This window comes from Barbatula barbatula, assembly GCF_947034865.1.
Source record: "Barbatula barbatula genome assembly, chromosome: 8".
Taxonomy (NCBI): domain Eukaryota; kingdom Metazoa; phylum Chordata; class Actinopteri; order Cypriniformes; family Nemacheilidae; genus Barbatula; species Barbatula barbatula.
In genome coordinates, this window is record NC_136771.1 from 6,582,248 (window position 1) to 6,598,571 (window position 16,324).

Below are 16,324 nucleotides of genomic sequence, written 5' to 3' on the forward strand. Positions count from 1 at the left end.
CAATAGACATCCCTTAGGCAAATTCCATTAGTAGAGCAAAATAAAAATCCTTAAAGCTCAACTCACCAAATAAAAGTATTTACTTTGTTTGTCTTCGATGATTGTTACATAAACATCTACTATCCACTATTACCAGCGGCTAGCTAGTGTGATTTTTATTCCCCGTTGAACTCACGAATGCTGCGAAATGCTTTGAAACACAACAAATGATGAGATTAGTTACTTTCTGCCATGCCATCAACTGATGTCACTTCCTGGGTTGCACGCAAGATGCAGACACAGCTGTAATTGTTTTGTTAAATCAATAATTAAATCAATAGTCATTAAATAAATCATTTTTACGTTGATCTTTAAGATTCTCTTATCTCATGCATGCACCGTCAACCCTCTGGTAGTCGTTCATTACTTTTGACCGAAAGTTCCTGTTTTTAATTTGATTATTTTAGCAGAACATTACAAAATTGATTGTTGATGGTACTGGCAACAGACACAAAAAAATTATGGTAGATTAGTTTAGGGTTAGATGTTATTCGAAAAGGCTAAAAAGTTACTACTGATCACTACTGATCATAGGAAATGAATGGGAATATAAATAATGAATATATTATAGAAATATTATATGTGGACAAATTTGATCATATATGCATAAATATTACATAAAGCAATAAAATAAAAATATTCCAAAGAAACTAAAATATCACATTGATTGTACTGAAATTAAAGTCAGATTTGAGGTTTTGGGTCTCTTCGTGGATAGAGTATTAACCACAAACATCGAGTACCAGAGGGTTAAAATAGAGGTTTGTAAAGAGATTACAGCCAGGGTAGAAGAACGATTTTTGTTCCCAAAAGAACATTTAAATCAAAGGTTCTTAAAAGATTACATTTTGCAGCCCGAATAACTTTATTCACAACCAACAAATATTTTTACTCAACCGAGAAGGAACGTTTCAGGAAGCAAATTATGAGGTGAGCTCAGACAAAAGTTTTTACTTAAAGCAGATAAAAAATATCGAAACCTTACACTCCTTCAAATGTTCAATTTTTAAACTTAAAACATATTGAAGTGCGATCCATTCATTTTGAAAGCCCCACTCGACGACGATCGAGCAAGATCTGGCAGACATGACAGGTGAAAACATGACCACTGGCATATTGGGATGTTTCATCTCCGTGCTAGAATCAAAGTAGAAGGTGAGGTATTCTTAAAAGGGTGTGGATTTACCATAGGTGTTCCTCGTTTACAGCAGAGCTACATGCATCTGGAGGCCAGCTGGGTTTCAGCATGTACGGTTAGTCCACCCTGCGTGGCTGCTGCGCACGTTCAGATGAACTAGGAAAACTTACATTATGAGAAACATTATCCAGATTGCGACGCGAATCAGAGATGTTTTCGTGTCTTTGATGTGCTTTTGTGCACGAGAGCACAGAGTTTTGATTAATTCAAAATGATTTATAGGCGTTTCTTTCCTGTTTCGATGGAATGGTTTATTAGAGACACTGATGTTAGGACAATACTGTTAAAAATAAATATGAAACTGTGACAACCTACATGATAGTCTAACACAATAACTACAAATAATTCTAAATAAATAAAACTAAAATGTCACCTATAACAAAGATAATGCATTAAAAAAAACAGGAAACAATCAATATATCTAAACACTGGATAGACTATTGAATGCCAGTGAATTCAGTACAATTTACATATTTGTTTGACCTTCTAGACAACAACGCTTTTGAAATGATTGCATTTCACAACAGTAGAACAATATTCTGTTGTCACAACACGTGTTTTAGGATAACTGAATCAAATACTGGACTTTTTCTGTTAATATTATACAACAAATAAAGCCTCAGGTTTTCAACATGACCAAAAATTATTTATAGTCACATACTGCCATGGATTGTGGCTTACAGAAATGTTCTGGGTTTTACGACAGGGGCTTGTATCAACCAGTGGGTTTTTTTGGCATTTAAATATATATATTTTTTGTCCAATGTATCTCACTCTTAATACCAGTGTAGGAAGGCAGAGAGAGAGAGTTTATAACCATTGTAGCACTTAAAGCAATAGTTGACCCAGAAATAATTTACTCACCATCATGTCATTCCAAACCTGTATGACAATTTAGCAGAACAAAACAACATATTATGAAGAATGTTGGTAACCAAACAACACTGCCCGCCATTGACTTCCACCGTATGGACACAAAACCACCGAGACACTCAAAATATCTTCTTTTACGTTTCAATGAGGAAATAATCATACAGTACAGATTTTGAATGACATGAGGGTGAATAAATGCAAAATGGAACAATATCGATATTCACGCTTAATAATATCACAATTGTTGTCAATACCGTTATATTGTGACACCCCTACGTGAAGTTATAAAATCTATTGAAATCATTGTTTTAGGAAGGGAATAAGTATATTACACCCTGAACATTAATGTAGCCATTTAAATAAAAATGTCATTATTAAGGCAAGAGAGGCAATTTGAAAATATCTCTTTTCTTCCGATAGTAACAGACATTTTAAGGACTGGGAGGAAACGGACAAAAATAGAGACAAAATAATTCATTTTCTCGGTACCTTCCACAAAGTTAACTCGCATTATTAATATTTTTAAACAGACCATATAAAAATGCTCTCGTAAGACTCTTGAGCCATGAACCTGACAGTGATTTTATGAGGAACGACATGTGCATCTTGCAAGTAACGTCCAAAAACGGTCCATTGGGTGGTCCCCGGTGATCCATTATTGTGTTTTTGTAATCTTCTCCTCCCCTTTTCTCCCACTGTAATGTTTCCGCCCGTCTACACACCTGTAAAACCACTTAGGCCTTCTCCATCGACTGGTAATACTCCTTGAGAACAGACCAGGCCTTGGGCGCCATGAAGCCTTCTGGAGGGTTCTGGCCGTCGCGAGCCATCCTCCTCATGCGGGTTCCTGAGATGAAGTCATAGTCCTGGTGGCTGGGTAAAATGAGACGACAAGCAGTCGAATTAGAAGAGGGATTTTAATATGGGCGAGAAAAGGGACAGCGTTGTGCCCGGTGTGATAAGAAAATAAAAAGAAACATGATCTGGGAGCTTGCGTCAGAGAAAATAACCGGGTGCTGTACACTGGCTCTTTGTTCGCACCATTGGAGGGAGCCACGTATTATATTCAGAGAGACCTCTATGATAACTATGTCTCTCAAGTGGCTTAAACTAAATTTTTCCTTACTGCCTTAAATGTTGTTTTCTACAGTGCAAGGGTAGATGAGGTAAATACACCGAATAAAAACACAGAAATGTAAACTACAGGCCCATGCCATTACATCTAAAACTCTCGTTTTCATTCAAACAAATGCCTCGAAAATAAACAGTGTGCAAAATGTCTGATAAACAGAGATAATTAGACTCCAACTGACGAATAGAAATCAACCACTAGTCTAAATACAATCCTCAGTGGCTCCTGTGAACAGAGTTTATTTGTTAAGGATTAGTCGATCTTCAATTAAGACGCAGACGTTAAGATAACATTCGCAGAGTTTGATGCGTTTATAAACGTGCGCTGTTGCGCTGCGCATTCCTGGTCGTGATTACGACCGTTAAACAGCAGTGTTATTTTTGTGGTGGTTTTTCAGCTATACTTCTACAAATGCTAACAATAAAACACCCTAGTAAAACTCTTAAGAACAAGATTAAAAATCTAGTTTGTACCGCAACTACTGATATTGATAGTTTATTAGTTCAATACTTATAGCAGGTTTTAGTTTATGAAACTATTTGAAGTATGGTGTTAATGACTTAACCATTTTGCAAGATGTAAACACAGGTCCAGAAACGCTTCATGTTTCAGTTTTTTTAAAGTCACCAAAAAAAAAAATCGAAAATTCAAATTTTCTTGTAATGGAATATTATAGTGCTTTATTTCCCCACCTTTTTAAACATTCATGTGCCCATGATCTTAAAAAACGTAAACCCCCACACTGACTTTTCTTTCTGTCACGAGGAATGGCGCAAGGGCGGGGCTATCAGGGACCTCCCCTCCAGCTACATGTGGCTGAAGATTCAAATCTAAAATGACATATTTTTATTTCAGAGGTAATTTCATTGGGATATATGTCGCGATAGGGAAGAAAGTCTCTTTATTAAACGTTTCAGTTCTACATGTTCTATTGTTTATGTTCTCTTCTAACATTTGTGTTGTGTTAGACTAAAAGAGAACTGAAAGATAAGTGCTTTTAGACCTGTGCTTTTAAAATTTTGCAAAAAGGTCTATACTTTTTTTTAACTGAAAGTAATGAACAGTCTTGCAAGATCCAAGTAGCATTTAGAAAAGTTCAAGTCCATTGGCTGGTCAAATCATTCAGTACCAACTGTCTAGCAACACATCCCTAGCCAGCATCCAGAACACCTTAGCAACCCCACAGCAACATTCATGCACCAATCAAGTACAAGCAAATGTAAAAACCGAACTTGTCATTTTATTAGGATGGATCCAAAACGACTTTTGTTTACGAAATATTATCACCATTCAACCTGGCAGTGACTTCAATGGGGTGAAGGGGTAGGACATATAAACTCCACCGAGAACAGTTAATACGGGTTTAAATGAGAAACAGCTTGGACGGATTCGAGACAGTTAAATGGCTGGCAATTAGGCTCAGCATCCATATTTGTCTCGATTTTGGCCAGGCCCAACGCCCTCCTTGAGGAGTAGACAGAACGCCATAAATTTACTAAGGCGCCAAGCGGGACTCTTTGAAACTCAGACGGGGTGCAGGGGTGCAAGGCTGCGAGGCCCTGCCCCCGTCTCCCCCCGCTGTCACAACTCTGCTTTACTTTACGTATCAAGGTGAGGAACATTTTCATTACTGGATTGTGATGAGAAGAAAAGTGTGAGATGACAAACAGCTTAAACATTTTGTTTAAGGGCTAGTTCACCAACAACTACATTGTGTCATTATTTATTTACTTCCTTACACCCCCTTTACAAATCCCTACAACTTGTTTCTCAACAACACAGAGATTTTATTAAGGTAAACTATGCATTTTTCTAGACAATGAACATAAATCGTGTATCTCATAATGAATGCTTGGTACAGTAAGTTATTCAAAAAAATAAACACTAGTTTCTCTCACTATTGCGCGGCTTTGTTGTTTTGGGTGGTTGCTAGGGTGTCACTTGGCAGTTGCTAGGGTGTCAGCATCTTCAAAAAGTGGACTATAACTGAGATGCAACTTGTACATTTTGACTGGATAAGTTATCAGCATCTTAACACTTTATGGCCAAGTTAAACTGACACTATAATTCTTCATGGCTTGTACGCACATTTGTATTAAGACATTAAAACTCCTAGATGTTCTGTCTGTCAAATTTACTGTGTGTAATGTTGCATGGTCTTCATCAGGGACGACTGTTAAATTGATAGCGTGGGCCACTATTAATTGAAAGACGAGATGACTGGAAAATGCATGATTTTCGTTAATCATCTTCCGGGGGATTTGTACACAGCCAGAGGAACACTGGCACATCTCCATTTCTGCTTGACTTCAAAGAACTTGAAAATTTGGTAAATGCACATGACAAAACATTTCCTGCCAACATACTAGAGAATCGAAAACGGCTGACATGGATGTTTCAATCAAGGCGAGCAGTAGAAGACTGTTTGAACGAACATTCACATAAAACGTTGATTTCCATATATGTCCACACCACTGTCACTTTTCTAAGGTTTGAGAGAATTATCTGCCCATCTGCTCCTGTAAGATTTCGAACCAACAGTGTGGCTAAAGTTCATATTAAAAGAGAAACAAATACCAAAGAGACTCACTTTTTGTGGTCATAAAAGTCCATAGCCTTCTTGACTTTATTGTAGGCTGCCACTTTGAAAGGTACAATCTCCAGAGAAATGAGACCAGGGGCCATGGTGAGGACTTTAGCACCGTGGGAGGGCTCATAGAGGTCTTTACCCGTGTCCGGGTGAGGCATTCCTGCCGGGTCACGGCCCACTATGTAGAAGTTGGCCCCAGCCACCATCCGGGCCCTGCAGTGCCACTGCACCTGTTCGAAACAACAAATGTAATTTAGTTTTAATTTTGGAACAATGAAAGTGACAAAAATGACAACCATAACGCCATAAAACATTAAACATAGAATTTTTCAGTAAAGTATTTTTATTCCCTTGCTCCAAATTGAAAGAATAGTGATAATACTAAAGAAAAAACTATATACACGCACCTGTAAAGTGATTAACATTGACATAAAAATTTTCAATGATACAAATTCAGGGTTAAATATGAGAATAATCATTGAGACCATTCAACTGTCAATTTGCATCTTGAGATGAAAAAAATCATCTCTCAGATGTTAGAACTGGACCTATGATCACAACCGGCCGTACCGGCTAAATGTCTAGTGTGGAGTCATAACTCAATGAGATGAGCGACTCCTTCCTGCGGGCTGCTTTAGTCTTAGGGAGTCCGTCTGCTCCCAATACATTTTTAATGTCCCTCGCCACATGATTAAAGAGCACCAGACGTCAAAATAGCCGTGGAACACCAGCAGCGATTTTCGCCAGAAGAAAGCCTTCGATCTGTACGTACCTATGCACCAAAGAGGGACGCCACTAGATCCTTATTGGCCATTCCCGAGATGCAAGATTACCACAAAATAAGACCCTCGCTTTGTCTCCAGCCCCCAGGACGAGTTAGGTGAAACTAATCAGCAGTGTATTGTACCACCAACAGCTCACAAAAGAATGCGCCCGGCGCAAATTTCCTCACCACTAACTTTCCATTCGACAGTTCATTGGCTTTCTTCAAATGCTGCTTTAATTATCGTTCGGAGCACATTTGGCTCAGCTTCTTTAGAAATTCCTCCTTCAAAACACTGCACGTATTACGCAATATGTGAAGTATGCAAGATGGCATGGCCACTTTGCCACATTTTTGACATACTCGACCAAGTTGAATATGAAAATACATTGTACATCGAGGGCATATAGAAATATACTTATTATAAATCAGTTTTAATCTCATACTGACCTCTGTGGGCCCGGCGTACATCATTGGCGAGGGGAAGATGGCCACTATAGTGGAGTTTGGGTCGAGCAGCCCCTCTTCCAGCACGGCGGCATGCTGTTTCATGCGCCAGGCGAGTGGTACGTCGTCGTCTTTGGTCCAGCCGCCCAGTGGGTGCAGCAGTAGCACGGGTCGGCGGTAGCCGCGCTCGAGGAGTCGCCGCTGCGTGTCCTGCATGAGCAGCGCATGGCCGTTGTGCACTGGGTTCCGTAATTGAAAGGCAAAGACGGCATCTGAAAACGAAAACATTTCATGATAACAGCAATTCGACATCACAGATAACGCATGTATTATTTAAAGTGAGAAAACAATAGTTTTATGATCAAATTATCATATTATTGCAAGCACGGCACTAGTTCACACCTGCATTCATCTCTTTAAACTTTTGCTTGAGTTCAGTTGGGGTGAGTCTGTAAGTATCCAGCCCGTCGTTCCAGTAGATCCGATCCAGAACCTGGAGATCTCCTCCTACCAGCCAGTCTCCACTCTCCATCACCATCTGAGAACAGAAATAACCATCAAACCTTATGGAAATAAAATCAGATTGTTGCTATTCCTAAAGTGTCATACACGTCTGCACATTCTTTCCTTTCCATTTGAGGCACAAGGAATATAAAAGAACTCTGAAAGCCATATGCATTCAATAACAATTCGCACCTTGATGTTTTCAAAATATACCGCTTAGACAGGAAATGGCCATCTGACTGACATCTTAATTGACCAGTCAGAATGCATTACACAACTCTCTGAACAAACTGAAGCAGATATATAAAATATAATAGACTCATTGTACTTGACTGAACTTATTGAACTATTTCTAAAATTAACTTCCAAACCCTCTAGACGTGCATATATCACATCACGTTAAAACTTTCACCTTTCGAGAGGTCCTCGCTGGCTTTAGCTTGAGCCGCTGCCTTGACCGGGGTTAAAAAGCAGTACTGTATGGTATCAAAACCGCAGCTCACAGCAGACCTGAGGCTACTTGGGTGGAGAACAGCGTCTCACAGCCTCTCTGACTTTCATCTTTTGAATTGACTTGACAGCAGTGCTGGTGGCTTAAGAGCTTCATGTGAAAGTATGTGATCATATTAGGCAGTCTTGGAAAGCTCTGACAGCTTTGAATGTTAATAAAATGCTTCATGGTCTGCTTTTGCATTTGAAGACTAAATGCATGGGCAGCTGTCTGTTGTTGGCCACAGTACGGCAACAGTAGCGGCCATTTATATCATTTACGGGTATCTATGCGTGTTTGCACTGGATCGCATTCATAAAATAAAACTGCTCAATAAATAATAATAATAATAGACAATAATTCAATACTGCTGGATAAATAACGATAATGTATTTAATTTACTGTAGATAAATTCTCCTGGGCCTGGTTAACATCCAACATAACCGAATTTACAATGTTATATCAGCTGAGAGTCCAAACAAATAGGTAATATGTACATATGAGAGCTGCGCAATGAATCGTATTTGAACCGCGGTAACGATTTATGAATCTCAACATTAAATACAAATAATCATCGCAATCTCAAACAGATTAACCGTATTCATTTTTTATTAAATGATTTAAAAGCTAAATAACCGTGATTATCATTGTGCCCAATATAGTGCAACCCTACTGAACACGATTTTCCAACATGTCAAAAACTTTGATTTCTTGGTTCTTGTGAATCTCATGATGAAATAAGAAAACTAGTCCCGTGACAATGAGTGAAGCAAAAAAGGCTGGCTGTTGCACTTGAACGAACACTGGGGATGGATTTATTTTTGATGTGAGACAGGCAGACAGCCCGAGCCAGTCCACAGTCCGAAGACTCCATGTTGGCGCCCATTAGGGTGAGCTAGAGCCATTAAAGTCCACCTAAGCCCACAAGCCATACTTACAGATGGAAACAATTGTGCAGTATATACTCTCTGAGATCTGTAATAGGAAGGTAAGGGGAGAGGAGGGGAGAAAAGCGCAACCTGACTAAACACAGTTTGAACAGAACGCAAGCCGAGAAATCCAACTAAAACACATGTGTGAAATGAAGGGGGTCAAAGAATAAAGAGATTACTTAAGCAGGGATATTGAGAGAGAGAGAGAGAGATCAGGGGTAAAAGAGAGAGACTGAGACCTGGGTGTGAAACTGAGAGAGACCTGGAAATGAGAGAGCAAGTGAAAAACCTGGGGTGAGAGAGAGTGAGCGTGTTAGAAACCAGAGTGTGAAGGGGGAAGGAGACGAAATGAGAGAGAAAAGAGAAAGTGAGAGGAGAGTGAGAAAGAGATATTTGGGGTGAGAGAGAGAGCTCCGGGGGTTGAAAGACCTGTGGGTGAATGGGAAAGAGGGGAGAGGATGAGAGACCTCAGTATATAAGAGTTAGAAGTGGGGGGTAGGGAAAGTGAGAGAGTGACCAGGAGGTGAGAACAAAAGAGAGCAAGGCATCTGGAGTGAGAGAGACCTGGAGGTGAAAAAGAGATCAATTTATAGTGAGATATTGGAGAAAGATAAAGTGAGAGAAATGGGAAGAGAGAGACCTGGGTGTAAAAGATAGAGAGAGAGAGACCTGTGGGTGTGAGAGAGAGAGAGAGAGAGAGAGACCTGGGGATGTGAGACAGAGAAGCTGCGCCTGAATTCGCTCACTTGTTCACTCATTTACTATTCCCTATATAGCAAATGCTAAATAATACACTAAATAGGGAAGAAGTGAATGAAAATAAGTGAACAATTTTGGACCCTGACGTAACATACGTCTGACAGGACTGTCGCAGACAATACAACTCTTATTTACACCTGTGTGGCTTTATGGATTGTTTTGTAAAAAGTGGGTAAAAAGTAATGAACAAATGTAGGGAATGATTTGTAACTCAGAATTCGGACAACACTACAAAATGGCCGACACCCGATATACTCCACTATATAAATGAGACATCTAGGGTGAGACAGAGAGAACGAGATTTGAAAAAGATCACTCTGGAGGTCAGACAAGAGAGAGTGAGACATCTGTAGAGACAGAAGCTATGTTCAGACTGTCACTTATCCGATTGAAATCTTAGCATATTTAACAAGTGTGAACAGCAAAAAAAATTTGAGAGCACCACGGGACACTTAAATCGATCAATCATTTCAATTAGATTTCAATCGGATATGCACAAAAATCTAATTTGAGGCGACAGTCTGAACAAAGCCAATAGAACTGGAGTTAGAGATAGAGACACCTGAGAATGAAAGAAAGGGAGACCACAGACCTGCCAAGAGGGCAGCGAGGTTGTGTCTACTGTCAGAGGACGGTCCAAGGAAAGCTTGGCAACCAGTCCACACGGGGACTTATTAAAGCATCAGATGTTCTTCAAGTTCCGTTGACTTCACCTTCACAAATATTAAATAGGTGGAAAATATTTTCTTTTACGAATTACAAAGCACATTCACTGTGGAAAATGTGAGTGGTGTTCGCCCATGCAAAGGTGATATTGTATGCTTTCTCCAGCAGACATACCTTGCATAGATATAAAGCACGTCTATGAGAACAGTTTGAAGCTTCCTTCATATCTGGGGTACAAATGGTATGAGATGAGTTACACACCAATATAACATTTAAGGTTCTGACCCTAAATATATTGCTCACCATTAAATGCTGCCATCAGACATCAGAATTTTCACCCAGTTCCAGACAGATGAAAAGCGATGGACTAATGCTGAATCACTGCGATTCTGCTCTCATATTAACATGCATGTAGTCAAAACAAGGCTTTCATTCAATGCGCCTTGCGGAATCGGGACTTTCCAGGTGGTTTGTGAGTCAGAAAGGAAGGAAGATGATGCAGAAAACTCGATACAGGCAGATGTTAATCCTATCCAACATCTTACATAAGCTGACAAAGGTAATACAACACGCATTACACCAATGCAATATTTTCTCAGTAAATTGACGTTGCATAACATTGGAACGGTCTGCCCACCATTAAATCTCATTGGTCAACAAAACGTGTGTGTTGCATTTGGTCACTTGAGTTTTATGTCTGCCAACTTTAAACTGTTTTGTCCTCACCTTAATGTACGGGTGATCTTTGCAAGTGGTACCCCACTGCCGGGCACAACGCTCTTCCTTGCGATGCTCATAGAACTCTGGGTTGCGCAGGATGGCGATTCTACAGCCGTTGTAGAGCAGCGTGAACGCTGTGCTGCCGTCCAGACGTTCCTTGTCTGCACTTGAGACGGGCAGGACCACCGGCACCGACAGGTTAATAACCCCACCTACAAGCATAGGTCAAAGGTCAGACACACCAAATACATCAGCCACACCAAAGATCCGAGCAATCGGCAACTTTTCAAAGGGCCTAAAGGGTAGCCGTGGGTACGGTTACGGATCTAAGAGTGGGGGGTATGGGACAGATTGGACATGGGGCTTTATTTGAGAGGAGAATGTGAAAGTGGTGAGTTTTCAAGGAAAGTAAGAGGCTTGGCAGATTCTTTGGGTCCTACACCTTGATTAAAGCAATATGAGCGGCAAGCTTTTAAAATCCATTTAGAGGATAAAACACACACACACACACATCATAGAAAAAACAGCTGTTTTCCATAAGACAAAGCCATGAAGCATCCCATTTCAAATGAAACTAGCATCAGGCATCGACACACATTGGCAAATACAAATCAGCTCAGTTGATTCGTAGTCTAATGTAGTCCAAAAATGGTCCAATCGTGCTCATTGGAAAGATAAAAAATACAAGGTGTGAAATACTGTGACAGAGTATAATGAAGCACAACGTCATTATTTCTGCCACATCTGAAGTAAAAAAAAATGCACATTTTCATCCTAATAGCCGTCTGCGTGTGAATACCTTGAATATAATAAAATTAGAAAACTAGGCAAGACAACACACAGCAGGCCATAAAACTATATTGACACTTTTTTGGAAACCTACACTTGATGTGGGAAATTGCTGTAATTACGCAATTCTATAAATGTCAGGGCCGCATTACTTTTTAAAAACCGCTTCGCACATTTGTCGTATTTGTAATCAAAAAGGTACCGGCTTGTTATTTTGAATGATTATGTTTTTTAAAAAGCCAAACTGTTTGAGAGCATATGAGGAACACAACCTCAGTCGCCATTAAAATAATAAGAGGTCTTTTTATTCCACCACTTATTCTACATTTATATTCCACTGACAGTCCCTCCAGATTCTTCAGTGTTTTGTGTTATACGCTTGATTGAATTTATTTTGTGGTCAAGTTGCTCTTTTCTGGGAGCTTTACCCAGATTTACATTTAGGCATTTAACAGTTATATACAAGACAGTATGGTTGAAATATTGGTAGACTACCCATTAAGTTTTGTTCTCATTGTACTTTTGGTTGCTGGCAGGCCATTCAGCTGGACAACAGATCTTTCTCAGATCTCTATACATCTCGTGCATGATTTAAATGATATTTTCAGGAGCACAATAAGGTTCTATTTGTTCACAATAGTTACCAATTTAGATCAGTGGTTCTCAAACTGAGGACCGTGGTCCCCTGGGGTACCCCAAGATGGATCCAGGGAAGCCACATATTTTGTGGTATTTAACAATAATTATGGAAATGTATCATATATTTTATGTAATCAAACATTAAAAAAAATAAGACCCCAACCAAAGGAATTGATGTTCCAGCTTTATATAACTGAATGTTTATGCGTTTTATTAAGATTATACGTTTTATTTGGGGGGCCGCAAAGGGGCCATACAACAAAAACAGTTTAAGAAACACTGCCTCAGCTAAATTGAAATAACAATAAATAAATATATTTTCATAGCATTTATTACTGAGCTTTGTGCGTTCTGGATAATACAAATACAACTGTATGTTCATGTTTGTTTATTGTGCATTAAATAAAAAAAGTTCACAGATACTTTTGATGTATTAGTACGTCTATCTACGTCAACTATGACGAACAAAGTATTGTTTAGTTTTACATCATGCTAACTAATATAGGTAACAAACTGAACTTTGTTGGAAAGTGTTGCCACATTCTCTATAAGTAACATTATGGGTCCCAACAACTTTCCAAGACTTGTTATAAATTGTCAAAACAATGCTTCACCCAGTCATTACAGGTTACTGTAAGTGGATTACTGATTTAACCTTTGTCTGTAATACAAAAAAAGCAGAAACAACAAAGATGTCTAGATGCTTTAAAAAAAATTGTATTTCACTCTGCAGAATATTAATAGCACATTGCACTGTTAAACATCGCCCTCTAGTGTTACGTCCACAAGAAAACTAACTGACAATGTGGTGCGTTCCTGTCCAAAGCCAGTCTTTACTGATCATGTGTGTTTAATGGTGGTCAAGATCATACATGTAACTGCAAGTATAAATGAGCTCTTACCATCCAGCAGACAGTTGAAATGAAGACACTGAAGGAACTCACTCTCTCTCATGAAACCATTCAGAGGAGTTGCCCAGCCCTCTGCGAGCACCTGGACCCACTGCATGTCCACCTATATATATGCACAGTAACACAGACCGCTTTATAATTCAATGCAGAATGTCAAAGTTTTACCGCAATGCAGATTATATTTCAAATTGAAATGTTTTAAGTTTAGCACATTTCAATGGCACAACGAATAACTTTATATGCAGAGAAAAATACAAACAAGGTATCCTGTTTACTGAGGATTAGCTTTACCTTTGTGATCTCTATGGCTGGAAGAGTCTCTGCGTCGGCTTTGGCCAAGTCCAGCTTGTTCTCTGGCACATAGAGTTCTTTTACCTCATAGGACGCATCCACAGGCACAATGTCCTGGAGTAAAAGTAAGATCTTTTTTAGTTAGATACGGCCACAGTCCCAATTTGTTTCCTAAAGATATTTGAAACTGTAGCCTTCGAAAGAGAATCTATCTGCTTGTTAAAACAACACATAAGGACAAAAATACATGCATGAGACACCACCAGATTCACAGCACATCACTATAATGGTTATGGGGTGTAAAGATACACAATTCAATACATAATACTGGGTTCACAATTTGAAAGTTTACAAATGGAACCAAAATACCAAAACAGCCTTATTTTCAAAATGTAAAGAATTATAACTTAATAATTTAGTTGTTTCCTTCTTTTGCTATAGAAATGCCAACATTAAAAATAGTATTGGACCTTTTATATGGCAGATTAAAAATTTTCACAAAAAATTAACTTATTTTATAAATATATTTCATTATTCCATTACTTTTGTTTCTGCCCTGCTCATGTTCAGTTCAGGTCAGCCAATAGGATCAAACAGACATATCAGTAAAAAACGATGTATTTCAAGATATCAAACCACGATATATCGTAACTATCCTAATGTAGTCAGAAATACTGTTTGTATTGTGAAATGTCCATCAGTACGTAAACCATTTCTGCTCTTCAGATCATGAACCCTAAAGAGATACCGCTACGAATCAGCATTGGTGTCAGTGAAGTGAACGCACCCTTTCCTGCAGGAGATCCAGGAGTTGTTGGATGCACTCGTTCACACTGCATGAATCGGTCTTTAGCACCAGTTCTGGAGCCTCTGGCTTCTCATACTCGGAGTCTATTCCTGTAAAGCCTGAGGACATGAAAAGAGTTTGTATAGATCAAAAAAGGTAAATGCATGCTGTTAGCAACACCACATCATCATGAGTTAAATTCCCAGGGAACAGACAAAGTGTAATTCATGTACTAATACGACATAATTCATTGATGCTATATATAAAACTTCGCTGTTAATGATGTAACTTTATGTGACTATACGGGTACCTCTGATTTCTCCAGCTCGAGCCCTCTTATAGAGACCTTTGACATCTCTCTGCTCACACACGTCCAGAGGAGCATCCACAAACACCTCAAAGAAAGGCAGGCCGGCGGCTTCATGGATCTTTCTGGCATTCAGACGGTCCTGGAGAGGAGTATATGATAAATCCAATTCAATTATTCCTAATAAATATATAAACTATTTACGACTTACGCCCTCAGTGTTGTTTTCCTCACCCTGCTGTACGGGGAAATGAAGCTGGCGATGCACACGAGTCCAGCATCGGCGAAGAGTTTGGCCACCTCAGTGATACGGCGAATGTTCTCCTCCCGGTCTTCAGGGCTGAAGCCCAGGTTCTTGTTGAGGCCTTGTCTGATGTTATCTCCATCCAGCGAGTAGCAGGGGATGCCGTGACACACAAGGTACTCCTCGAGCGCCATGCTGACTGTCGTCTTGCCCGCGCCGGACAAACCTGTCAACGCAGGAGAGAATTATAGCAACCTGAGTGTGCAGTAAACAAAGTGCATATATAAGATAGATTTGTATCTATGGGGTCAGTTGTTGTAGCCATCGGGACTTTTTTTATTTATTTTAGAATAAAGGACGTACCTGTAAGCCACACAGTGCAGCCTCTGAAGCCTCCTCTGGTTCCCACTACCTGTCCACGCTTGTTTCTGCTCACATGATGGGCTTGATAGGTCACATTTGTAGCTCGTTGCATTCCCTATATAAAAAAAAACAATGAACACATTTACTACGATACTTCTGTAGCCGTCTAGACAGGACATCCGGAGAGACAGATACAAATAGAGCGTGATCAAGAGACAGCAACTGGTAATATCATATCCAAAGAAATAGTAATAATATAACTGCACGTGCATATGATACCTAAAACCCTGCCTAGGTAGACAGCTTCCTACTGTACGTTTTGAAACGCATGTGTGCATTTAATTATTCAACACGTTTTTCGTGCATTTATGACAGCAGAGCCCTCCCAATCTACAATTAAGCCTAATTGTAAATTCAATGAAAAAATTAAATCAACAAATGCATAACACAAAGAGTGTCACGTCACTGTACTTTGCTTTACATCAGCAACACAAAATCCCTCGATGTGCAGCAGCTAACGTCTACATACCAAGCTCTCGGGTGCATTACTTAGTTTCTGCTTCTTATTCGTGTTGCCAGAGGTCTCCATTTAAGATCTTACGAACTGCTAAATCCACCGTTGGTAAATAAACGAATAAGGAATGTTATATGTGCTGGCAGAAGTTATTTTTATGAAACCGGCTGATGAGTGTGAATGGAGACGTCCAGGAAGAAGCGTAGTGGTTCAGACGCTGCAGCACAGGAAGTTACGGAAGGCCACCCGCCTCCTGCCCAACTAGCCAATCAGATTCGTTTGAGGAACGTCAAAGTAGAATCTCATTGGACAGTTGAGATGTCCTTTAATTGCTGTCGGTACTACAGTCGGGTGGGGAAAATGAAA

The 16,324-nt window shown here is 39.5% G+C and overlaps 1 protein-coding gene across 1 annotated transcript; it reads right to left on the reverse strand.

The window, feature by feature from the left end:
- Positions 1-1,469: 1,469 nt before the first annotated feature.
- On the reverse strand, positions 1,470-16,179 carry papss1 (3'-phosphoadenosine 5'-phosphosulfate synthase 1). Its single transcript, XM_079461405.1, has 12 exons — positions 15,974-16,179; positions 15,445-15,559; positions 15,072-15,307; positions 14,841-14,979; positions 14,531-14,649; positions 13,744-13,857; positions 13,444-13,555; positions 11,120-11,325; positions 7,445-7,580; positions 7,046-7,314; positions 5,833-6,062; positions 1,470-2,983 (listed from the first exon to the last, which is right to left on the reverse strand). The coding sequence occupies exons 1-12, from the start codon at positions 16,031-16,033 to the stop codon at positions 2,845-2,847; spliced, it is 1,875 nt and encodes a 624-aa protein (XP_079317531.1). The 5' UTR covers positions 16,034-16,179; the 3' UTR covers positions 1,470-2,844.
- Between the last annotated feature and the right edge of the window lie 145 nt (positions 16,180-16,324).

Coding starts and splice junctions, on each gene's coding strand:
- papss1 (XM_079461405.1), bottom strand. CDS start 16,033: ATGGAGACCTCTGGCAACACGAATAAGAAGCAGAAACTAAGTAATGCA. Junction 15,308..15,444: donor CTGCACTGTGTGGCTTACAG/GTACGTCCTTTA, acceptor CTGCGTTGACAG/GTTTGTCCGGCGCGGGCAAG. Junction 14,650..14,840: donor TCGAGCTGGAGAAATCAGAG/GTACCCGTATAG, acceptor TCATGTCCTCAG/GCTTTACAGGAATAGACTCC.